The 26,686-nt window shown below is 39.9% G+C and overlaps 1 protein-coding gene across 1 annotated transcript in view; it reads left to right on the forward strand.

The window, feature by feature from the left end:
* The window catches only part of pycr1a (pyrroline-5-carboxylate reductase 1a), a 65,153-nt gene that overhangs the window by 11,158 nt on the left and 27,309 nt on the right, over positions 1–26,686 (forward strand). Inside the window, exons 3-4 of the mRNA XM_028819234.2 lie at positions 5,546–5,616; positions 24,005–24,184. Of these exons, the coding sequence (XP_028675067.1) occupies positions 5,546–5,616; positions 24,005–24,184 (251 nt within the window). The remainder of the gene's footprint in view (positions 1–5,545; positions 5,617–24,004; positions 24,185–26,686) is intronic.

Here is a 26,686-nt window from a genome sequence, read left to right on the forward strand (position 1 = left end):
TATGTGCCTTTTCCTTTTTTCGGTGCTCGTTGCGCCTCATTTCTCCTTTTTTGTCTTTTTTCTGTGCTCACTCCTTTTTTCTGTGGTCTTGTCCGCCTCTCGTGGCCCCTCATCCGCCTCTCGCGGCCTCTTTTGTCCCCCTCTCGCGGCTCCTCATCCGCCTCTCGCGGACTCTTTTTGCGCCTGCGCAGTACGTCTTTTTGCGGCTACGGCCCATGGCCGGATGTCCCTGCGTCCATCCGGTTTAGCATTCTCGGTTAGTAATATGGATATTGTGCAGGATATTTTTCTCTTTTTTTGTTTATTGCACAATTCTCTTTGTTCCTGATTTTTATTATATGCAGCAATTTTTTGTTCATTTTCTTTTTTTTGTCATTCATTATCAGCTCTTGCCACAGTTTTTCTATCGCAATCTAAAATTCAACATTCTCGAATAGATAATTTGCTTTTCTGCCTTGGCATTCTAACCAACTGTGTTGAAGGGCAAGTCAGCACTGAGTGTCACATGGTGGTATGGAGAGAAAATGTGCGCAGTAAGAGTAATGATTGGCCGAGTGGTGTGGAGGTGAATAGTCAAGGCTGAATAATGCAGACACAACTTTTTTAATATACCGTGTATACTCACGTATAAGTCAGGTCTTGAAACCCAAAAAAATCGGTCATAAAATCAGACCCCGACTTATACGCCCGTTCAAAAATGCAACACATTTTTACATCTTCTTGCCTCCTCCTATCTCGCACCAGTTTCTCAAACGCATTGGATTTTGTTGCAGCAGCGCAGTTACTTATTTCTTTCATTACTGTAATGACATTTAATTTAAAACCAGCTTCATATTTTCTTCTGATCGAACGCTCCATCGTAGATAAGGGATGCTCTTACGATAAAGGTGTTTGAGGGTGTGAGATACAAAAAACACTATAAACGGTGCAAACGTTGCTTCGGAATAGTTCAGGTATTACAGTGTTGTTACGTAGGTACAATAGAGAGAGAGAGAGAGAGAGAGAGAGAGAGAGAGGTTAGGAGCACACGTTGATACAGCACACTGCTGCACCCACATAGAAAAAAAAGGCCGTGTGCTCCGTGGTTACTCTCTCAGGTGGGCATTAGCGTGAGTTTACTGCATTTGACTTATACGACCGACATTATAAAATACCAGAAATTATACAGTAAAATCAAGTCCGACTTATATGTGGGAGAACTTATCCACGAGCATATATGGTAAACAAGAGACTTTTTCTACATGTTCAGTTATTTGAGATGTTGCAGGGCCCAAATGTCTGTTAATTATTATAACATAAAAACATATATAAAATACACAACAAAGCAAGTACAAATAGCCCTTTTCACCCTTCCGTTTTTTTTCTACCAAGAAGGAATAGTCTATGGGTAAACTGTCTTCCATTTACCAAAACAATAACAAAATGGCAACGCAAACTTCTGTAGTTTTCCCACTCTGCTGAAATTTGTACCAGAAGCAACCTTACCTGATTTCATAGTTCTCTGACTAGTGAAATACAGAAAAGAAAATTAATCCAAGCCATCAAAAAAAAGGGAAAAAATGTGGTTATACGATATGGCACAATGTTTGCTTGTAGCTGGCGCTTCAGATCCGAGGAGTATATCCGGTTTAGGTGCAGCCTTGAGATTTGCATTAATGGAAAACTGCACGATGTGTCAAAGGAATACGACAGCACACCATAGATGCCACGACTATGAGACTAAATTAGTGTGCGTTTTTTTTTTTTCCTGACTAACAATTTGAACTTTAAGTTAAAACCACATTAAATTCTGTTTTGCATTTCATTTCAGTAACTTAATATCTCTGTCTCTCTAATTATATATAAAATGTAAGTTAACAGACTCCATTACGTACTTAACAAAAAAACACTTTCCTGTTCTTTCCAGAAATCTGACATAATTGTAAATCTCGAGCAGTAGGTATCTAAGAAAGGACACTTTGATACATCAGTATTTAGGAGTATAAAAAAAAAACCCTGCAATAGAAAAGCTAAATAACCCAAAATCTCAAAATGTTTTGATGGGTGTGATTAAAATTTGCTGCAGTGGGCTGGCGCCCTGCCCGGGTTTTGTTTCCTGCCTTGCACCCTGTGTTGGCTGGGATTGGCTCCAGCAGACCCCCGTGACCCTGTAGTTAGGATATAGCAGGTTGGATGATGGATGGATGGATGGATTAAAATTTGATGATGATATAGAAAAATCAACCTTTTGTTGTCTGTTAATTCTAATGGTGGAGCAACTTTGCTATGTTGAGGCACCCAGAATTTTTCTTGCTCAGTGCAGACAAGTGTGGCTGCCACGTGAAAGCCATCAGCACAATGGCACCATTCACCAGTTGTGTGGATGGACGAATGAATAAGCGGAAATGTTGCAAAAAGGGAAAAGAACAGGTCGAAACAGTTATGATGGCACATTTTATTCTTTTTTTTTTTTGGCATCTCCTACTGGAGGTAAAATTCAGTTTGATTTCCTAATATAGGTTTACAGACAAAAGGAATTCTGTAGTGCTACATATTTTGTGATCAGTAATTTCCCTGAAAAGTTTAGAGTTTACTACCATTTTTGCCACCATTTTGGGGAGAATCGTATGGTTGTTTCCATGGCAATCATTCCCATAATGCACCAGGAGTGCACGGCAGGTCATGTCTTCAGGTCAACCATATAAAGGTCATTGCATACGTTGTCTGAGCTAAGTAAACTTAAGATTACAGCCAATTTACTGAGTTTACTCCATATTAAAATATACAGACATCTGTAGGTACAGAGTGCTCTAATGCTAAATATAGAAAACAACAGGTTAGCTGAAACTGTCCCCATGCTAGGACAGGTTAACTTGCATTGGTAATTACAACAGAAAAACACCACAAAAAATGTATAGTGTTTGTCCACTTTGGATGCTTTTATTGTGTAGTGCTTTTCAACACTACTTTTTTATCATTTCAAAATCAATTTTTGGAAGTGAAAGGGGAGATGTAAAATAAATGTTATCAATAGCTTGCCAATTAAGAGGAAGTAGGATTCCCAGTCTGTGCATCACTTCATAATTTTAAAAAGAGAGCTAACTGTAATACAAGCTTCTTCCACTTATGTGGTGCAATACAAAATTTGGAGCCATGATGAAAAGTCTTGATGAAATAGTATAATCGGTCACTCCCTGCAATGAGAGATAGCAACTGCAGTCATTAAATTTGACATTCTCTCTTACTAGAAGTTATGTGATGTCAGCCTTTCATAAAAAGCTTCAGCAAGAGAAATTGTTTTAAATATAAACAGTTTCTTAATTGGAGGCCAGTTTCTGCCATTGGCTTATCTGCTTGTTTATTTAGAGGACTCACCTCTAATAAATTTAAGTATGTTACAGTTTATGCTTTGTCTATACTCATTTTAATGAATATTAAGTGTTGTCTACTTTCATTTTTAAGGGTAGTATTTGTAAGTAGCCACCAGCCAATTAACAGTTTTTCATACACTTTCAAACATTAGAGTTTAACAACCAATATTAAGTAAATGATTAAATAATCTGAAATTACAGGGTCTCAGTTTACGACAGCAGCAGTGGGTGCTGGACAGGGAAACAACCCTGTGCAGAGTTCCATTCTATCACAGGACCCATTTATGTGAAGAGGCACATACGCTGTATGCTCACAAAGGGCACATTTGGAATAACTAGTTAACTGAACTCTCCTGGTGTAAACTCCAATTGGACAGCAACTGGGGTGTGGAATTGGAACCTAGAACATGGCATACATAAGTGAACAAGACTATCCACCATGCCACCATTTTAGCAAAGTGATTAAACATTGATGAAGAAATTGGCAAGTGAAATTGTAAGAAGAATGATCCACTCGTGGATATAAAATGCTCATATTATTTATGGTACATTTTGTAGGAAATGTTAAATATATGCTATTTTTTCCCTTGGTTGTTTTAAATGTATTTATTGTCAAGCTTGTTGAAACCCAGATCCTCCTCCACAGAGATTCCTCACAATGAGCACTGTTGCTGTATTTATTTTCATTCTTGCTGCGTATTTATGGACTGTTGGAGAACCATGTAGTGCTTGAAGGTAAAGCAAAAGGGATCTTTGGAACAGTCCTGCGCAGTTTTGCAACTGAGAGCCAAGCACTACTCCATCATACCATTCAGAATGTTTTGATACTCCTGACTCGGGATAGGTTGTCTTGCCAAATAAGGAATTAATGTGTGTGTTGTCTTCTAGAAAAAATTGCAGCAATAGACAACAAAGAACTGGCAAATTTCATAATTTTTCCAGGTTTTCTTTTCCCCCTAGCAATCCACCTTAATAAAAGGGCAAGTGTCTACCAGTGTGTCTGTCCAGTTACCATGTCTTTGTTATATGCCATTTGGTATGGGATTTGTAACAGCAGTGCTAATGTTTGTGATGCACCAGTTGTTGGAATGAAAAATGCAGTGCATTTTATTTTTACAAATACATGCCAAATGATGATGCTCTGGAAATGTTAATGCTGAATACATTTAGAATACATTTAGTAACTGCTTGACTGAGAAAAATCAGGCTGAGATTATATTTTATTTATGCCCAAAAGGATATTAAAAAGTACTAGTTAAGTATATTTAGTTTATCCATCTTAATAAAAGATGCACAGACACTTGTCCTGTTTGACTGGTTGCTAGCTTTAGGTAGAAAAATTTAAAAGTAGATCAAACATGTAAATCAATGGTCAAAAAAAACAAACGATGATAAAAATAGCAAAATAAAGGTCAAAAGAAAATTGGTCTTATCAGCCTATTGAGTTGTCTTGCAACAGCAGCTTGGTAGTGACTTTTTTTTTTTTGTTCTTTATTTTGCCTTATACAATTTCTTGTATTAGGAATTTGTTAGTTTTCGCATACCCCTTGGGGTCAGAGCACAGGGTCAGCCATTGTACAGCGCCCCTGGAGCAACTGAAGGTTAAGGGCCTTGCTCAAGGGTCCAGCAGAGTAGGATCTCTTTTGGCAGTGATGGGGATTCGAACCGGCAACCTTCGGGATACCAGCGCAGATCCTTAGCCTCAGAGCCACCACTCTGCCCTTAAATTCTTGTACCCGCTCGGACCATGTGAATGAGGTTTATAACTTTGTGTGGTGGGCTATGGATGAGTAGAAATAATGTTAAATCAATGCACCTCAAGAAAACAAAGCCCTGAAAAGATTGGCTAGAGTCGGTAAACCAAGCCATTGTTGTAGTGACCACAGCTACTTTATCCCAGGAAAACACTTCAACTCTAAGAGTGGTGAGTTTGACGAGGGACACCAAAAAGAAGCAGCGAAAACGGGTGACTCTATCTAAAGAGGAGATCGGGTGTGCATTGTTATACCAGACCAAATGGACAATTTGTGCATCAAATTAAACAATTGATAATAGTAGCATTTGATAACGTAAGTAAGTAACTGAAAAGACAGCCTCACAGTACATTCTTATTGAAATACATGTGATGTTTTTGGCTTGGGGAAAGAAAAAGATTTATTTATTGGTATTTCTTTTGTTATTTTTTATTTTTAAAGGGGTGCTGGCTGCTCACAAGATTACTGCAAGTTCCCCTGATACTGATCTCCCTACAGTGACTGGGCTCAGAGTAAGTCTACTTTTTTCACACTGATGTTTCAATTTCCTTGAACAATAACCATGCTAGACATAAAAACAGAATATTGTATTTGTTGGAATGTAATAAAAACGATCCTGTGCTGATTTTATTCTACAACAACAACAACAACATTTATTTATATAGCACATTTTCATACAAAAAGTAGCTGAAAGTGCTTTACATAATGAAGAAAAGAAAAATAAAAGACAAAATAAGAAAATTAAGACAACTTTAGTTAACATAGAAAAGGAATAAGGTCTGATGGCCAGAGTGGACAGAAAAAACAACAAAAAACTCCAGAAAGCTGAAGAAAAAAATAAAATCTGTAGGGGTTACAGGCCACGAGACCGCCCAGTCCCCTCTGGGCATTCTACCTAACATAAATGAAATAGTCCCCTTTGTAGTTAGGGTTCTCACGGAGTCACTTGATGCTGATGGTCATACAGACTTCTAGTTTTTAATCCATCCATCTTTGTTGGAACATCATGGTGCTTTGGGTAGAAAAGGACACCGGAAAAGGAAACAGAAGAGAGAGTAGGGGTTAGTACAAATTTTAGAGCCACCATGAATAGTTATTATAATGAATTGGATATACAGAGTATCAGGATTTAAATTACAGTGAAGTTATGAGAAGGCCATGTTAAAGTAATGTGTTTTCAGTAGTTTTTTAAAGTGCTCCACTGTATTAGCCTGGCGAATTCCTACTGGCAGGCTATTCCAGATTTTAGGTGCATAACAGCAGAAGGCCGCCTCACCACTTCTTTTAAGTTTAGCTCTTGGAATTCTAAGGAGACACTCAGTTGAGGATCTGAGGTTGCGATTTGGAATATAAGGTGTCAGACATTCCGATATATAAGATGGAGCGAGATTATTTAAGGCTTTATAAACCATAAGCAGAATTTTAAAGTCAATCCTGAATGACACACGTAACCACGGTAGTGACATCAAAACTGGAGAGATGTGCTCGGATTTTCTTTTCCTGGTAAGGATTCTAGCAGCTGCATTCTGCACTAGTTGCAAACGATTTATGTCTATTTTGGGTAGTCCTGAGAGGAGTACGTTACAATAATCTAGTCGACTGAAAACAAACGCGTGAACTACTTTCTCCACATCTTTCAATGATATAAGAGGTCTAACTTTTGCTATGTTTTTTAAGTGAAAAAATGCTGTCCTAGTGATCTAAATATGCGATCTAAAATTTAGATTACAGTCAACAGTTACCCCTAAGCTTTTTGCCTCCGTTTTGACTTTTAATCCTAATGCATCCAGTTTATTTCTAATAGCTTAATTGTATCCATTATTGCCAATCACTAAGATTTCGGTTTTCTCTTTATTTAATTTGAGAAAGTTACTATTCATCCATTCTGAGATACAAGTTAGACATTGTGTTAGTGAATCAAGAGATTCGGGGTCATCAGGTGCAATTGATAAATACAGCTGTGTGTCATCAGCATAGCTGTGGTAGCTCACATTGTGCCCTGAGATAATCTGACCTAATGGAAGCATGTAGATTGAGAAGAGCAGCGGAGCCAGGATAGAGCCTTGTGGAACACCATATAGGATATCATGTGTCTTTGAATTATAATTACCACAACTTCTAGTCATTTGTGCATTCTTTTCTAGAGCTTTGATTGGATGATTCCAGTGTGACTGTAGAATTTGAGTAGGCACAGGCACATGAGAGACAGTGTAATTTGTTGTATTGTAAGATGATTTTTTTTTTAAAAATTTAGGAGCTGGGTGTAAGTCACAACAGTGCTTTTTCTCTGGCTGTCTCCCAATATAGGTTCTGGCCCACTTTCCAGAGAAATCCTTTTCTGAAATGTTTGTCCAACACCAGGGCTCCTTCACACCACTGTAAGCTCTTCACTCAGGAAAGTTGTCATACTCCATGGCCTGAATCACTCTATCTTTCCTGTATGTGTACTTATGTACCCGTGGCAAGACTCGCACTCTCATAGCTTTTAGGATGGAGCCCACGAATTTCTTTAGTTCTTAAAAGAGTGCTATGATGTATATACACTTTTGCTGAATAGGTTGACTCCTACAACATTTATACAGTATATTTGACTATTAATGTTAGCATTTTATATTAAAACACATTTCTTAAATTCACCTCAATAATAGTTCTGTTTTCACATTTTTTTCAGATTGATAAATACATCCGGAAACAAAGCCAATAGGAATTGGGTCATCAATTTTTACTAAGTACTTAAGTCCGGGGTGTCAAACTCAAGGCTCGCATACCCAATCCAGTCCTTGGACCATTTTATTGCAGCCCGCTTATCAGTATTCAAAACTGGTTACATGTGTTCCATGATGACTGTTAATTTTCTCAACGACCCCACTTTAACGTATGCTTCATATGTAAATTATATAGGGATATACCGTATATACTCATGTAGTCGGGTCTTGAAAACCAAAAAATCTATCATAAAATCAGACCCGACTTATACGCCGTTTAAAAATGCGACATTTACTTTTTTTTTTTAACATCTTCTTTCCTCCTCCAATCTTACATCAGTTTCTCAGATGCATTGAATTTTGGTGCAGCTGCGCAGTTACCAATTTATTTCACCACTTCAACGACTTTTAATTTGAAACCAGCTTCATATTTTCTTCTTATGATAAAGGTGTACGAGGGTGTGAGATACACAAAACAGTGCAAACGTCGCTTCAGAATAGTTCGGGTATTACTGTGTGGTCACGTAGGCACAATACATACAAAAAAAAAGGCAGCGTGCTCTGTGGTTACTCTCTCAGGTGGGTGTTAGCATATCATAATTTCATGGATCAATAGTGTGAGTTTTCCCCATTTGACTTATATGACCGGCATTATAAAATACCGGAAATTATATGGTAAAATCAAGCTCTGACTTATCCGCGAGTATACACGGTGTTCTATATTTGCCATTAAAATGTGTCATCATTGTCCGTTCGTGTTTATCTACACAGCACAGCACACCATGGGTACTAAAATATAATTAGAATGGAAACTGACCCCACAAGAAAAATGTGACATGCCATACTGCTTTCCATAATAAACTTTAGTATTATAGCTTGACGACAGTATGTGATAGTATCATGAGCGCTGGCTTCTTTCATTCTTCCATTTTTCCTCTAAATTGTCACTACATTCCTGCACTTTTTTCATTTACTTTCACTTAAGGTCAGTCCTAAAAGAATGCAAAATTTGTCTATCATCCTTCAACTTATCTGATTTATTTTTAAAATTTTGTTACAACCAATTTTCAATTAAAGACTGTCTTAGTGCTGTATACACACATCTCTGGCATGTTGCTATGTCAGTTAAGTCGGATTCGGATCAGCACTCCTCTTCTGCCTCAAACTGGGATACAGTCTTTAAAGAAGTGAAAAAACCGCTTCAAAAATTCCCATCACTAGTTTATTCAATGTTAAATCGTGCATAGTATTTATACAACTCTTTTAAAACGATGTTTAATGGGATTATCCCCTGACCCAGTTCGTAATATGCACTAAGTGCCTGACGCCATTTTTCATATTTTTTGGTCTTGCCTTCGTGCCACATCTTTGTGGACCTCTATTTCCACATCTCTTTTGCTCATTTTGGAAGTCTTTATTCCTTATTCTTTTTTCTTTGTTTTTTACTTCTTAATTTTATTTCATCATACTCCTTTTCCTTTTCATCCTCTAATAAGAACTGATTTTAGTGAATTCTTCAGCTGCTAAGATCTCCTGGCCTCTTGCTGGAAAATGCAAGACCAGTGCCTAATAATTTCCTGGAGGAAATTATAACTTAATTCTTTTTGAACTTTCAGCTGCTTGTATTAATTTCTCTTCACTTTTCACAATATCATTCCTAGAAAAAGGATGTACACTTATTTAAAAAATGCTTATTTTGCTGTAATTGGGATGTGTAGGGTGTGCTGCTAGCACTTTTTTTTTTTTTTTTTTTTTTAAGTATAATTGCATTTCCACTCATGTTAAATTCAATGGCTGTTTCTGACCAACTCCAAATGTGGTCTGCATTATGCATTCTTTACACCCTTGTGTTGTGTTTTGTGTGGTTTTTAAATGTAGTCAAGTGCGAACTGTTTGTTGCAGATGTTAATATAGATATAAATGAATGTGCTACAAATTATCACCTGTGTACTAAAATTGGATATTACACCAGCACTGAAAAAGGATCCAAAACCCCAATTTTTTAAACTGTACTAGCATTTTGTTAATTTCGGTAGTGGAAGTAAATTGTAGTTTTCAAACACCTCGGTCTCAGTAAGCATGATAAGAACTCCAAAGGGGTTGATTTGATTTTTAATAGACATGTTAGATGTAGCTCGGACCACCAAGGGCCATATACATCTCTTCGAACAAAAATATATGTATATATGTATGAAAATGCAGTTGTAGTGTGTCCAAAGTGGTGACTTTCGAGGGTAGACTGGTTACGTGGGTGTCAGAATGATGAACGAAGGGCTGAATGTGAGGCCCCAGTCATCAAAGCGCCTGATGCCTCGGAGTGTGGCAGAGCAGGGATGTGCATGGACTGAGGGAATTACAAAAAAAAAAAGGTAAATGGTAGTTTTCAAGCACCTCATTCTCTGTTTTATTAGTGCGATCAGAACTCTATGAGGGACCCAATTCCGAACCACCCTTTTGAAAAATATATCAATGTAAACTTGCTGGATAAGAGACTCCTCTTATTCACACACAGTTGTGCACAGTAGCAGCGAGGCGTGCATGCATATGGTTATGGGGAACAAAGCAGCTGTGAGACTAATAGGTGTATGATTGTTTTGGATAGGTTTCAACCAATTGTGAAATAGTATTCTTAAAATTACCAATGGTATGCAAGCAGGTTGCTAATTAACAGATACCACTGTGTCTGTGCCAGACAGTGTATGCTATAACTCTGTATGCTATTTCTTTAAGATGAGTGCTATATGTTAATATGGAACGCATATCAAAACACTTTATCCTAAATGACTATGTGACCCCTGAGTCTTATTTTTTTCTTTCACATGTTCCAGTATAACAAACTGGAATAAATCTACATTGTTCCTCCTGTATCTTTGACTCCACCAGTGGACAGATTCTTCACTCCGGCGGCCTTTCCTAGCCTGGGAGACAGAGGAGTGTGATTCCTTCCATATTTGGAACACACCTTCTTGTCCCCTTTTTTAAATATAGGGACCACCATGCCAGTCTGCCTTTCCAAGGGTGTGTTACCTGCCTTCAATGCAACATTGAATAGACTTATTAGCCATGCTATCCCAACAATATCCAGCACTTTCAATCTAGTTGGATTTCATCCAAATCCATCAGCCTTGCCATCACAGGGTCTTCGGACCACCGTACAGACTTAAGCACCTTCCTCAACTAACTCTCTCTCTCTCTCACACACACACACACTTACACACACTCTTACACACACTTAGGACATATTCAACACCATCTCCTGGTAGGAGGACATGTCCACTGTGTCAAGGAGTTCCTCAAAGTGTCCCTTCCACTGCATTACAATTTCCTCAGAAGAAGTGCACACCTCTTCATCCTTGCTTAGCACAGGCTTTGCAAGGTCATGCCTTCAACGGCTGAGGAGGGGAACAATTTGCCAGAACAATCTCAAGGCCATCCAGTAGTCTTTCTCCTCCCATACTCAACCTTTTGCGTCCACATCAACTGTTGCAGCAGACCTTTCAAGCACATCACCCACCCTCTCTAAGAAGGCTGAATACTTTGAACAGCTGTTTGGTACATACTGAAAGTTGCATTGAGGCAACCCTCTTGTTGACGGAAGAAAACTTCAAATGCACAGCCCTCAGCTTGGGGATTGTAAGTATTCCCACACCTGCCTGAGGTCTTTCATACATGGCAACACACAAGTAGGAGAGAGAGATCACTCCCAATCAAGAGGTTTGGTTGCAGAACCAATGCTATTTGTGAAGATGATACCAAATAAATACAGTAATCCCTCCTCCATCGCGGGGGTTGCGTTCCAGAGCCACCCGCGAAATAAGAAAATCCGCGAAGTAGAAACCATATGTTTATATGGTTATTTTTATATTGTCATGCTTGGGTCACAGATTTGCGCAGAAACACAGGAGGTTGTAGAGAGACAGGAACGTTATTCAAACACTGCAAACAAACATTTGTCTCTTTTTCAAAAGTTTAAACTGTGCTCCATGACAAGACAGAGATGACAGTTCCGTCTCACAATTAAAAGAATGCAAACATATCTTCCTCTTCAAAGGAGTGCGTGTCAGGAGCAGTGACTGTCACAGAGATAGAGAAAAAATGCAAACAAATCAATAGGGCTGTTTGGCTTTTAAGTATACGAAGCACCGCGGCACAAAGCTGTTGAAGGCGGCAGCTCACACCCCCTCCGTCAGGAGCAGACAAAGAGAGAGAGAGATAGAGAGAGACAGTTTGTTTTTCAATCCAAAATCAATACGTGCCCTTCGAGCTTTTAAGTATGCGAAGCACCGTGCAGCATGTCGTTTCAGGAAGCAGCTGCACAAAAGATAGCAACGTGAAGATAATCTTTCAGCATTTTTAGACGAGCGTCCGTATCGTCTAGGTGTGCGAACAGCCCCCCTGCTCAATCCCCCTACGTCAGGATCAGAGAAAGTCAGCGCAAGAGAAAGAGAAAAGTAAGCTGGGTAGCTTCTCAGCCATCTGCCAATAGCGTCCCTTGTATGAAATCAACTGGGCAAACCAACTGAGGAAGCATGTACCAGAAATTAAAAGACCCATTGTCCGCAGAAACCCGTGAAGCAGCGAAAAAATCCGCGATATATATTTAAATATGCTTACATATAAAATCCGCGATGGAGTGAAGCCGCGAAAGGCGAAGCACGATATAGCGAGGGATTACTGTATAGCTTGCACTTTTCCATCTCCCTCACTAGCTCAGGCTCCTTCCTTTCCAGAGAGGTAACGTTCCAAGTTCCCAAAGCCAGTCTCCATTGCCAAGGTCCAGTCCATCTAGGTTCTTCCCGCTTTTGCCTGCCACTCATCCGACCTTCATCTTAAAAGTGTTGTGCCCACAAGATGCCTCCACATCACTTGCTTGGGTTAAGCCTGGCTGGGTTGTGTGAGTTGTCCAACCACCAGGTGCACACCAGCAAACCCTACCTCCAGGCCTGGCTCCAGAAGTGGGTCATAGTAACCCCATTCTGGACAGGGTACACTGGTTTTTAATTTGTATTTTTATGAGGGTCAGTGTGAACCGTTCTTTGTCTGACCTTTCAGTCCAAACCTGTTTGCTGTGGGAGACAACCCAAGCTCTGAGCATCACTAAGGCGCACAAGCTGCACCACCACATGTAGGTGACGGTCCTTGATGTGGTGGTGGTGCTTGTGATCTGTCAGTAGTCTGTTTTGTAATCCTTTTCTTCATTTATGTTTTAGTCTTGTTTGTTTATTTTCATTGCTTTTAAAGGAGAAGATCTTTAAAGTGGGCGGCACGGTGGCGCAGTGGGTAGCGCTGCTGCCTCGCAGTTGGGTGATCTGGGGACCCGGGTTCGCTTCCCGGGTCCTCCCTGTGTGGAGTTTGCCTGTTCTCCCCGTGTCTGCGTGGGTTTCCTCCGGGCACTCCGGTTTCCTCCCACAGTCCAAAGACATGCAGGTTAGGTGGATTGGCGATTCTAAATTGGCCCTAGTGTGTGCTTGGTGTGTGGATGTGTTTGTGTGTGCCCTGCGGTGGGTTGGCACCCTGCCCAGGATTGTTTCCTGCCTTGTGCCCTGTGTTGGCTGGGATTGGCTCCAGCAGACCCCCGTGACCCTGTGTTTGGATTCAGCGGGTTGGAAAATGGATGGATGGATGGATCTTTAAAGTTGTTCATTGTTTACAAATTTAACAATGTCACAGTTTTCTTTTTTATTTCAGCAATTGCACTGGTTAAGTATATATTTGTCAGAGCAAAAGGAAACACTTGAAATGTGTACACTATTTACATTATATAATATAGAGGTTTTAAGCAATTTCATTTTCATGTTGTTTAATTTTAGATTTTGTAATAACCCCAGTCCAGCATTTCAGGGGTTTTTATGTTCTTTTAGTCCCTGTAAACATATAGGATTTTTTTGTTCATAACCATTATTTTATTTAAAGTTTGTGTATTATATTTGTATTTTAGTTTTATAGGAATTCTGTTATGATACTGACACTGAATATTCGGTGTCATCAGTTTACTCGTCTCTTGTTCATACCAGGCCCAGAGCCACAAGGTGCAAAGGGGAATGACGTCCCCTCAGTTTTAGACAAAAGGATTTTTGTACACTTTTACTTAAACCTTTGCATTAAATCAGTGCAGCATAAGTGCACATCTGTCCTCCTGGAAGTGACAACTGTAAAACAGCAAGTGAGAGGGTAGAAATGTAAATGTTAATACTCTGCAGTTGTCAGACCTTGTTAAGAAAGCACAGGTCATGTGTAAACTTTCACAAAAGATCTAAAGACTTACCAGGTGGTTACAATTTGTAATAATAGCTGCAGAGTGAGACAATTGTCAACTACTAGCTGCTTTTTTGGTAACACTTTAGTTTGGGTATTGCAAAAACGCATCAGTTACTCATATACTTTAATGTAACAAGACCTTAACGAAAGTTTCTTTTGCTCTATCGAAGCATTAGTAAAGTGCTTATTCATATACTTTAATGTAACAAGACCTTAACAAAAGTTTCTTTTGCTCTATCGAAGCATTAGTAAAGTGCTTATTCATTTCCATGCAGTGTGGCATATTAAGAGCTTTTGATATGCTGGTAAAATTACTTGGAGATGCGTAAGATTTACTGGTCTTGTACTGACATATGCAAAAGTGTTACTGGGATGTGTGGTGGGTTGTGGGTTTTAATAAAAAATTTCACGGTTCCGGGATACTTTGTAAAAAAAAAAAGAACATATTGAAAACAAAGTGGAATCTGCCTTAGCCTTGTTCTTCCCAGTTCCTGGTTGCAAGCAGAAAAATAATAAAGGTGATATGAATTTGTCATTAAGTAGCAGCACATTATAAACTATGTGTCTAGGTTGTCTTAACCTTAAAACACCCCTTTAGTTGCAAAGCACACTAACAACCATTAACTTCTCTTCTCCTGAAATGTGCACTCAAATCCAGTTTTACATCACACTGAAAAATCAGAAAATAGACCTTTTCTTTATCTTTTATAGGGAAATAAGCTAAAATGGTAGTGTTACAGTTTTGCAGTTTTTTTTTTTTACAGTTTTTTCTTTTTGTAAAATCTATTGACATTTATTAATCTCCATCTATTGTTATTGCAAGTTAAATGTTTACATTACTGTGTTTATTTGAACTAGTAAACAAATTTTACTATAGGATATACATTTTTTGAGATATCTTGTTATATAAACTAGAGAAGATATAATAAATGCTAAATTTGACATTTATATAAACATATGTAAACACTGGCTATATGTTAAAGGTGACTGTAAGGTTATATTCCCTCTTTATAACCATTTAGAATGGAGTTAAATGAGATGAAAAAAGAACCCAAAGTACTGTGCATTCAATTACATGTAATGGAAAGTAGTCACGTTCCATATATGATGTCTGCCCCATATCATAATATAATATATTTGTATTACTGTGGTTTTTCTAAACGTCTGTAGAAATTGTTGAAATATTGGGATTGGATTGTTGTTAGATTTTAGTATTTGATTCATTATTAGCGATTAAGTCACTTTTAAATGGAGAATTTATCTTAATTTGAATTATTAATAGTTGTGGCTTTACCTTGTTTTTTTTCCATGCAGTGTAAAGTATTGCTTACTCAGTTTATTAGAAAGACATGCAGCATGCACCTTGTTTTATCATGCCCATTGAAAGAAATTATTTTCAGTTTTTGGTGAGTGCGAGTGATAGAACTTTTATCACACCTTTGATACACTGCCCTTCATTTTGGGGAGACTTTCTAATGGACTATCAGATGTTTAAAACAAGGTCTAAACAACTCATGTTATTAAAGTGTGTTGCTTTTTGTATCCATATTACTAACCGAGAATGGTAAACCGGAAGGCACAGACGCAGGTACACGCCGATGGACCCAGGAGACACAGTGCGCAGGCGCCTACAGCACGCGTCTCATAAACTGCAAGCGAAGTCTGATCCACCGCAAACGAAGGAGTCACGGCTCAAAAACGAAAGAGCTCAACTAACGTAAATAAGAAATGAAGCAACAACGCTTCTAACACACCACAAGCATAAACACGAGATAGTACAGAAACCCCACAGATCCGGACACCACAACATATGTGAATCACATTACAGTAATACAATATTAAGCACATTACAGTAATACAATATTAACAGTACAACCACAGAAAACACAGGCTAACCGAGAATGGTAAACCACGAGCCCGCCTGGATAGAATCAATGAACGCAGGTGCCTACAACGCGTCTGAAATGCCGCAAGCAAAACAGGCATGGCTCCAGAAAGAAAGAGCTCGACTGACGGAGATACAAACACGAGCCCGCCTGGATGAAAACAATGAACGCAGGCGCCTACAACGCGGTTCTCAAATAACACAGAGTTTACACATGGACAACTGTATGTAGCCCTCTCAAGAGAGTACAGAACCCTACACGTCCACACTACACACCATAGTCAAACCCGACATAGTATGGAAGGTGCAGGCGCCTACAACACGCTTCGAAAGCACCGCAAGCAAAAACCCGAGATAGTACAGAAGCCCCAACGTTCCGGACTCCACAGCATTTGTGAATCACATTACAGTAATACAATACTATAAGTACTCACAGAAAACACAAACAGAACAGGCCTTGGTGTCCCGCCCCACAGTCAAACCAGAGAAAGTACGGAGTCCCCAAACGTCCACAAAACACAGCATAGTCAAACCCAAGATAGTACGGAGGGTGCATGCGCCTATACACCGCAAGCGAAGGAGCCACGCGTCCCGCCCCACAGTCAAACCAGAGAAAGTACGGAGTCCCCAAACGTCCACAAAACACAGTATAGTCGAACATGAGATAGTACGGAAGGTGCATGCGCCTATGCATCGCAAGCGAAGGAGCCACGGCTCAGAAACGAAAGAGTTCAACTAATGGAAATAGGTCATTTTAACAGTAAGTGCAATTATCCATATTACTAACAGTAAACAACGTATACCTAATCAACAAATCCCAAGGACAGACCATGCACAGAGTCGGCCTTTACCTCTCTGAGCCTGTATTTAGACATGGACAACTTTATGTGGCCTTCTCAAGAGTTCGGCATGCATGTGACATTAACGTCAAGATTATAATAACTCCATACCAAGGAAAACTCATTCAAGGACAACACGCCATCTTTACTACAAATGTGGTGTATGAAGATATCCTTTGTACGTCATCTGCACCTTTACACTCCAATATATCTCATACATAGATCTGCGCAAACTCAAAGACATTCTATACTTACATAACATAACAATTACACTGCTATTGTCATTTACATATATTACATAGACCTACAGATGTCGTGACGGTGAACATGATACATATGTAACAATTACCAAGACAGACAATAATCTTTCAAATCTATTTCGGGTTACCCAAGACCAGGGGTTGGCAAGCGAAGCGAGCAGGGGGCGGAGCCCCCTAGTATTACCTGGAGGGAGGGATGTCATGATACTTTGATTTTAGCATTCAATACCAGAGAAATTTCACAATACTCTATACCAGGGGTCTCCAACTCCAGTCCTGGTCACTAATTAAGAAAAGAGTTAGAATGAAAACTTGCAGCCACAGTAGCTCTCCAGGACTGGAGTTGGAGACCCCTGCTCTATACCTTTCTATACCAAGGCAAAAAGGGAAATCCCATTCAATGGCAAATGCTTCCATTTCTTTTGTTTTTGCAATTGGAGCAAATACAGGTTAAATGAACTGCTCGTGGTCACACAGTGTCAGCAGCAGGATTTGATCCCACAACCTTAAGGACAGATGTCCAAAGTGTTAACCTTTACACCGCACTGCCTGCCAAAAACTATGCCACACTGCCACAGCAGCAACAATAACTGTTACCAAACTATTATCGCAGTAAACTACTGGGTCTGACTTGTCTGACTCCTTTTCTTCAATCTGGATGTGGTTCTGCAATTTGCAAATGGACAGATATTGTTGTTTTTCATGTATGTTAATTAGTTTCTACTTTGTTTTGATGTATGTTAACATTTCTGTATCCTTGTGTGTGATAATTCTATATTGACTTAGTGGTATACTGTAATCTGTTTTTGCATTTTGTTTAAGAGTTGTCATGCCGCTCTGTGCTTACACCTGGTGAGGCCTACTGGGAAAAAACAAAGTAGCATGTACTGCTTTGTCTTCAAAGTACTAAATAAATTTAATTTTGGTATAACAAATGGAGCAGCTCAATTTATCACCAGTGTAGGCAACACAAATAACCACTTAAACTTGCCTCAGCCAGTCCTGTATGCACAATGCATGGTGCATGCAAAGTTTCCCTTGCAACGACAAACAGTACAGACTATTTAGAAAATGAATTAATGCTTAAATGCACATCTGTGGACATGCAGAGAATGAATGTTTAGCTTCTGTTTATTTCTAGTGTCTGTATAGGATGTTATTTAAAAAGCAATTTCATTATGTCATCATTTTGTCTCTTGTAGTGCCACAATATTGTAAAAGCTGAACAGGTAAAACTTACTTCTGATCAGTCACGTCATTGCACTCGTAAAGCATGAATGGAGCCTTTTAGATAGATAGAGAGATAGATCTGCGGTGGGTTGGCGCCCTGCCCAGGATTGGTTTCTGCCTTGTGCCCTGTGTTGGCTGGGATTGACTCCAGCAGACCCCCGTGACCCTGTGTTCGGATTCAGCGGGTTGGAAAATTGATGGATAGATACTTTATTAATCCCAAGGGGAAATTTACATACTCCAGCAGCAGCATACTGATACAAAAAAACAATATTAAATTAAAGAGTAATAAAAATGCAGTAAAAACAGACAATAACTTTGAATAATGTTAACGTTTACCCCCCCGGGTGGAATTGAAGAGTCGCATAGTTTGGGGGAGGAACGATCTCCTCAATCTGTCAGTGGAGCAGGACAGTGACAGCAGTCTGTCGCTGAAGCTGCTCCTCTGTCTAGAGATGATACTGTTTAGTGGATGCAGTGGATTCTCCATAATTGATAGGAGCCTGCTGAGCGCCCTTCGCTCTGCCACAGATGTTAAACTGTCCAGCTCCATGCCTACTATAGAGCCTGCCTTCCTCACCAGTCTGTCCAGGCGTGAGGTGTCCTTCTTCTTAATGCTGCCTCCCCAGCACACCACCGCGTAGAAGAGGGCACTCGCCGCAACCGTCTGATAGAACATCTGCAGCATCTTATTGCAGAAGTTGAAGGATGCCAGTCTTTTAAGGAAGTACAGCCGGCTCTGTCCTCTCTTGCACAGAGAATCAGTATTGGCAGTCCAGTCCAATTTATCATCCAGCTGCACTCCCAGGTATTTATAGGTCTGCACCCTCTGCACACAGTTTCCTCTGATAATCACGGGGTCCAGGAGGGGCCTGGGTCTCCTAAAATCCACTACCAGTTCCTTGGTTTTGCTGGTGTTCAGGTGTAGGTGGTTTGAGTCGCACCATTTAACAAAGTCATTGATTAGGTCCCTATACTCCTCCTCCTGCCCACTCCTGATGCAGCCCACGATAGCAGTGTTGTCAGTGAACTTTTGCACATGGCAGGACTCCGAGTTGTATTGGAAGTCCGATGTATATAGTCTGAACAGGACCAGAGAAAGTACAGTCCCCTGCGGCGCTCATGTGTTGCTGACCACAATGTCAGACCTTCAGTTCCCGAGACGCACATACTGAGGTCTGTTTGTAAGATAGTCCACGACCCATGCCACCAGGTATGAATCTACTCCCATCTCTGTCAGCTTGTCCCTAAGGAGCAGAGGTTGGATGGTGTTGAAGGTGCTAGAGAAGTCTAGAAACATAATTCTTACAGCACCACTGCCTCTGTCCATGTGGGAGAGGGATCGGTGTAGCATGTAGATGATGGCATCCTCCGCTCCCACCTTCTCCTGGTATGCGAACTGCAGAGGGTTGAGGGCGTGGTGGACTTGTGGCCTCGGGTGGTGAAGCAGCAGCTGCTCCATGGTCTTCATCACATGTGACGTCAGAGCGACAGGCCTGAAGTCATTCAGCTCACTAGGACGTGATACGTTTGGGACTGGGGTGATACAAGATGTTTTCCAAAGCCTCGGGACTCTCCCCTGTTTCAGGCTCAGGTTGAAGATGCGCTGTAGAGGACTCCCCAGCTCCAGCGCACAGGCCTTCAGCAGTCGTGGCGATACTCCATCTGGACCTGCTGGGAACTGATGGGACAAAAGTGGTAATAAAGGTCTGTGTTTGTGTGTTGGCTTTTTTTTTTTTTTTTTTTTTTTTGTAATAATAAGCATGATTACTGCAGTTACGCTCTGAAGATCTCCAGCCTTGAAGACCAAATATTTCAAGACATGACTTCTGTTTTTCTTTTTGACCCGTGGTGACGCAGTGGTGTATCCTCATCACCGTGAGCCATTTTTTATATGTAGTTCTTATTACGTTTTTCTTACGTGTTACTTTGCCTTCTGGAGTAATTTGTCTTCTTGCAGTCAAGCATGAGTCCCGTACTGGATCTCATTTGTGACTACCAATACTGAAAAAAGATAGAACTGTTATGTTTTTTGAACATTAGTATCAGCTGGTACTGAAAGTATCAGTACTTTTGACATCCTTAGTGTTAATTGGCAAAAGCGTTTTTCATAGCAAAAATGCTGCGTTCAGTCTTTGGAAGGGATATTTTTTTACCAATATTTTCCTGAATATTTTCTAGCTTAGACAAACTTTTTTTTTTCCTTTTTCCCGTGCCCCATGATAGTTTGTGAGGCCAGTGTGACGTAAGAGCTGTAGCAACCAATGTTGGAAGGGATGGCCCCCCAGACAAGGCCAGATTAAGACACACATAGACCTCTGGGTGACTTAGCTTCTTAACAAAGCTTGACAATACTTTTAATAATGCAGCACAATGATACTTGGTCATTTAATGCAGCGCAGTATTTCTTATTTTTGATTTCAGCGTGAGATTTGATTGCTTCAGTACCTTTGTGTAGGGTAGTTTTCCCTTAATCATTTCGTTTCATGGATACTCGGAACGTTTCATTAAGCACGGCGGGGACTGTTCCCCTTGATCAGTAGTGGTGAAAAGGCCCCTTGCCGTCACTTTCCCCTGCCCCCAAGTATATAAAATCAGGTAGTGCCCTAAAAATTAGCTGCAAAGTTACAAATACATTTAAACACAAAACACGCACGTAGAAGGAATCTGGAAATGTGTTGGGGGTATTTGTGTCTAAGATAATGTGTTTTTTTTTTTTTAATGTAGATTTGTGTACGACCTATATGTAATGCAGCCTATCCCTTTAATAGTATTACCCAGAGTGCTATGCAACTGTAATGAACAGGAAAGAGTGAAGAATCCATTTGCTATGCTTATTTGGTAACAATGTCAGTGAACATGGGGAAAAGAGAACCAAACTGTACTTTTTGAATCAAGAGAGGTGCTTACCTGTTGAATCTGTGTGGAGAAAGCTAGCAAATCCATAATTCCTGTCTGCAAGAAAATTTACTGTTCTGATATTTAATTCTATTAATTTTAAAACGGGAGGCATCATGGTACAGTGTTTAACATGCTGCCTCATAGTGCAGGTCATATTTTTTGCCACAATGATCGGTTCAGCCTAGGTAGCTGATATTTCCCTAGGTTTCAGGGACACTGAAAAGACCATTGCACCATTAAATTTCCACTCTTCAGTAGTTTCTCCTTCCCTATTGATTTCAATACATGTCACCAAGTTCGGCAAAGTTCACAAACATTTCTGTCATTTTGCGAAACTTGAGGCAATGTGAAATCAACAAGGTTCACTCATCACTATTTATATCTAGCATTTTTTTTTCTGTAGTATTTTATTCTAAAAACAGTCTAATGGACAATGATATACTGTAAATGCCTTTATCATATGAAAACAAGATCAGCTAATATCCTTTCCTTGCTGTATTGTGGTAAATGAAACAATAAAACAATTCTTTAACTTGACTTGCTCTCTTCATTTGCACTTTTTACTTCTCTCATTTTAGTGCATAATTTCTTTTGCACTGTAAACTTTTAAACAGCCAAGGCACCACCACTAAATTCCTCTTTCCATCTAGACAGACTGCTATATACTGTCTCCTGAGTTTGCACTCCATTGTGATACTCTGACATGATTCCACCACTAATGCAGGGGGTTGCTTAAGTATCTGAGCACAGCATTCCCACAATCACAGTTGGCCTTTAACAGAACCCACCTTTAGCATATTAGAACACTGTAGGTGAAGGAAGTGAGCAAGTCATAGCCCATTGTTAGTGTCCAGATTGGCTTTCTGAGCTGGGTAGCTTGGGCTTTGGAGAAAAGTAGGCTTGTGGTTTCTTGTGGATTAGCCAACCTTGAACTGAAGTGTTAGGTTAAAAATTGAGTACAATAAAGTTCCTCTTTCCGTCTGCTAGTAGTAAATAAAATTATTACAGCAGCTTACTTGAAGAAATTTCAAATCTAAGGCATTTTAACAGGATGTTTTGATCTTTAGACAGTTGCCCTAATATTACGTAGATATAGTGAATAGTCTGCCTTTTTAAATGCTGAAATTGAAGGGTTGCATGACAACGATAATCATGTGGATCTGAGGATTATTTTCCTAGAAAAACTGTGTTTTCGGATGTGGCATAACCCAAAACCACACAATGCTGTTTCAGTACTTAAAATATTGAAGCTTACTGTCTTTGTTTGAATGGCCTAAAGGCTCAGTTTTGAGTTTTCCAGGTAGGATTGGTTAATGGGATGCGACCTGAAGTTCACAAGTAAATTTAGATCAGCTGTATTAAATAGTTAAAATCAGTCATTGGAGTTAGGTATGAAATACTCTGTTTGGTGTGCCTCTCATTATAATGACCTGTCATGTATTTAGATTGACCAGTAGATATATGCCACTTTTGTTTGAATGTGCTTCTGGTAGTTTTTGTTTCTCTCCGTGGAAACACAGCCCATTTAAGCATGATACTAATCTGAAATGCATGTAAACCAATACGTATTGTCACAAGTGATTAAACATGGGTCCTAGTTGTTGCCTAGGGGAAGGGCTAATGGCTGGGGGTGGTAGAGATTAAGTTGGGAGCTTTTAGTGAAGCCCAACATGTTTTCAAGAGCAGTTGGTGGCAGGAAAACCAAAGCAGAGTGCCTGGACTTTTAAGAGGGGATATCCAGGGTTGTAGGAAAACCAGAGGCCACCTTCATCTTTGTCCTTTGATACCAGAACCAAATTTGGGGAAAAGTCCTGAATGAACCCTAAATGCAGTTTGAAATGCTTGCCACTTGCCAGTGCTGGTGGAGTTGAGAGGAAAAGGATGTTGTCTTTGGCAGAAAAGAAGAGATAATAATGTGACTTGTGCCTATGGACATTGCATTCTTACTTTAATTACTGTAGCATTTATAAGGTTCCAGCACTATTTCCTACTTGTTTTTCCAGACGAGGAAATAATGTACCATTTAAAGTTATAACAGAAGCAAAAATGTATTGACTGTTTCAATAAATGTACTGTAAAATATTAGTGTTACGGCCTTAAAGAAATACAGAATATTTGCATAAAGCAACTTAATAACCCCCTCCAAAATAAAGTTCACAAATTCAAAAAAAAACCCAGCACAACTGTGTCCAAAGCCTTTCTGAAATAGGAGTAGATTAGTGCTCTTTCATCAATGCTTTGGGGTTCTAAACCATATGATTTTTGGCAAACACCATTTCTACAATGTTCCCTTTACTCAGAAGTGATGGAAATGCACTTTTGGCACAAATTGTTGATAGGACCCTCCACACAAGAATTTATGCAGATATGATCCAGGCAGCTGTTGAAGATCCCCACTGCCACACACACTTTGCTGCAGGTTTTAAAAAGACTGCTATATAGTCCAAAGGTCATCCACCAAGAACTGTTTTATGTTAATTGCCAAACAAAACTCCCACTCAGACCTTTCTGGCATTATGGTAAACCAAAACAGTCACCGCAAAACATAAAGACATTCAGAAGAAGCAAAACAAGCAGCTTCAATTGTTACACAGAAATTCAAAATCTCTCCTTAAATGGCTTTATGTTATTGGCTTTGACTAAATTATTAGATTTGTTACTGCTATATGTACTGTATTAAGGAATGGTGTTTCTCCTTCTCTGTGTTGATATTCCAATCTTTAACATTTTTTAATTTAGCTAATAACTGACAGCTTTTTTTAGTTTTTTTTTCTTCTTTTTTTTAACTTATGGTTTAATTTTTTTTTATTTTTTTTTTACAGAAACTTGGTGTGAATTTCACCACAAGCAACAAGGAAACCGTGAAAAACAGTGATGTCTTGTTTCTTGCTGTCAAGCCTCATATCATTCCCTTTGTCCTTGATGAGATTGGTCCTGACATTGAGGATCGACACCTGGTTGTTTCATGTGCTGCTGGTGTTACTATCAGTTCTATTGAGAAGGTGAGGTTAAAAATGTTCAGCTAGTGTCAGAAAGGGAACATTTACATGAACTCTCAGTAAAGTAAAAATTAATTCTATCAAACTTGCATTCAGATTTCCAGCTACAGAAGTTTCTTTTTTATATCTAAGTTTTGTACTACCGATATATTTTGAAATTTTGCTGTATCTGTTTGAAAAGGATCAAAATGATGTACTAAGAATTTTAATGAATAGAGAAAAATGTCTTCCTCAGAAGAGTTTTCTGTCATGTTTTCAGATGGATTTAGGGCACTGTATTTAAATTACCTCTCTTGTTTTCTTTTTTTATTAAATCCGTTTAAAAATTATACCTGAACGCTTGATTTCATAGTTTTTCAATAAACATACATTAGACGTCAGTTGAAGAAAACATCAAAAAACTTCTGGGTTAATTGACACTCTAAATACACAATACTAGCTGTCCCCCACGGCTCTGCCCATGTAGTAGTGAAATAGGTCAAACTTTAAAAAAAAAAAAAAAAAAAAAAAAATCAATAAAGAAATTTATAAAATGTAATTCTGGCGAAGCAGAAGGTAAGTACACTCCAACGTCAAACGTTGGAACTGTATCTGATTGTGTTCGGCTCTGACGGGAGAGTGTCCCCCACTTGAGGAGAAAAGCACGTGGCCATGATATCTCTGGCAATCAGCACCTACCCTCTAAAACACATGCAGCTCTGATCTCTCTGTCAAAAACGTCAAAATTTACTCCTTAACAATCTGTAGATGATAATGTCTGTTGAACAAACAGGTATCACTAGCTAAATGGAGGCAAGGTACACTCCAACTTGTGGTGGCAGGTAGACCGACTCGAATGGAGACTGGCGCATTGTTGAGGAGGGCCCCACTTCCCCTCTCCTCGGCCTGCAGCCGCTCTTTCAGATTTGCGCAAATAATTTGTTACCACAAGCGTACAATGATACTTAACGCAATGAGACAAGTCACAAAATCAACCAGAATGTTCAAGCAAATTATAGAAAAAAAACAATCTAAATCTGTTAAGTAATTCTCTCGTGAAAAGTGGACAGACAGACAGACAGACATTGGATTTTATATATATATATATATATATATATATATATATATATATATATAATGTGGGGAACAGCCCGGACACAGACAGACAGACAGACATCGTTTTGTCACCCAACACACGTTTATTTACACTATTTACAAAGTTATTGTGCCACACAACCCACAGAATCCCCCAAAGTCCAGGCCAATACCACAATGCCTTTCCTTCAGACCGCCGCCTTATCTCTCCTTCCGGACCTCTTCCTCTACAACCTGATTCCAGCCTTGAATGAAGGGAGGCGGCCCCTTTTATCCCTACCCGGATGTGCTCCAGGTGTGCACCGGCAATCTTCCACCCGACACGCCCCAGTGTGGCGGAAGTGCCGGCTGTCTCCCCGGAAGCACTCTGGGTGTTCTCTCTCTTCTTCCCCCCAGCACTGGCAGAAGTGCTGGGGTCCATCAGGCACGGGGATGCCCCCTGGCAGTGAGCTTCTAAGCCCTGTACCCGTGGCCCCCAAAGCAACCAGGGTGGTCACCCCCTCGTGGTCTGGAGGAGGCACAAGCCCTCCTCCGGTCCTCCTGGGCATCCCGGCCGGGCATGGGCCCCGTCCGGGTGCCACTATATATATATATATATATGTATATATATATATATATATATATATATATATATATATATATATATATATATAATATAATTCATAGCATTCATAGTCTGAAACACGATCTGATTGTATGGGTGGTTACCTACCAGGTAATGCATGTGGTTGGTCTGCAAGTCGGCAAACGTCCGCCACGCCCTCTCAGTTGTGAGAAGCAGATCGTAGAATGTTATATAGTTTTACTGTCAAATAATGCAAAGAGTATGCGACACATGTTTCGCCCTTATTTGGGCTCATCAGGCATACATACTCCACTGCACGGGGATTGAACCTCGGACGTGGTGCAGCATAAAGGGGCTTCTCCTCTGACGCTGACGTCCGAGGTTCAATCCCCACGAGGGGTGCAGTGGAGCGTGTATGCCGGATGAGCCCAAATAAGGGCGAAACACGTGTCGCATACTCTTTGCATTATTTGACAGTAAAACTATATAATAGATAGATGTAGAAGTCCATTCTTAATTTGTTGTGTTGTATCTATCTATCTATCAGTGCAAATGCTGCTTTTAAGTCCTATACTTTGCATTTACGCCCTGCGTGGAGTTTGCATGTTCTCCCCGTGTCTGTGTGGGTTTCCTCCGGGTGCTCCAGTTTCCTCCCACAGTCCAAAGACATGCAGGTTAGGTGCATTGGTGATCCTAAATTGTCCCTAGTTTGTACTTGGTGTGTGTGTGTGTACCCTGCGGTGGGCTGGTGCCCTGACCGGGATTTGTTCCTGCCTTGCGCCCTGTGCTGGCTGAGATTGGCTCCAGCAGACCCCTGTGACCCTGCGTTAGGATGTAGCGGGTTGGAAAATGACTGAGTGACTTTG

Source organism: Erpetoichthys calabaricus, chromosome 14 (assembly GCF_900747795.2).
Source record: "Erpetoichthys calabaricus chromosome 14, fErpCal1.3, whole genome shotgun sequence".
Classification (NCBI taxonomy): Eukaryota; Metazoa; Chordata; class Cladistia; order Polypteriformes; family Polypteridae; genus Erpetoichthys; species Erpetoichthys calabaricus.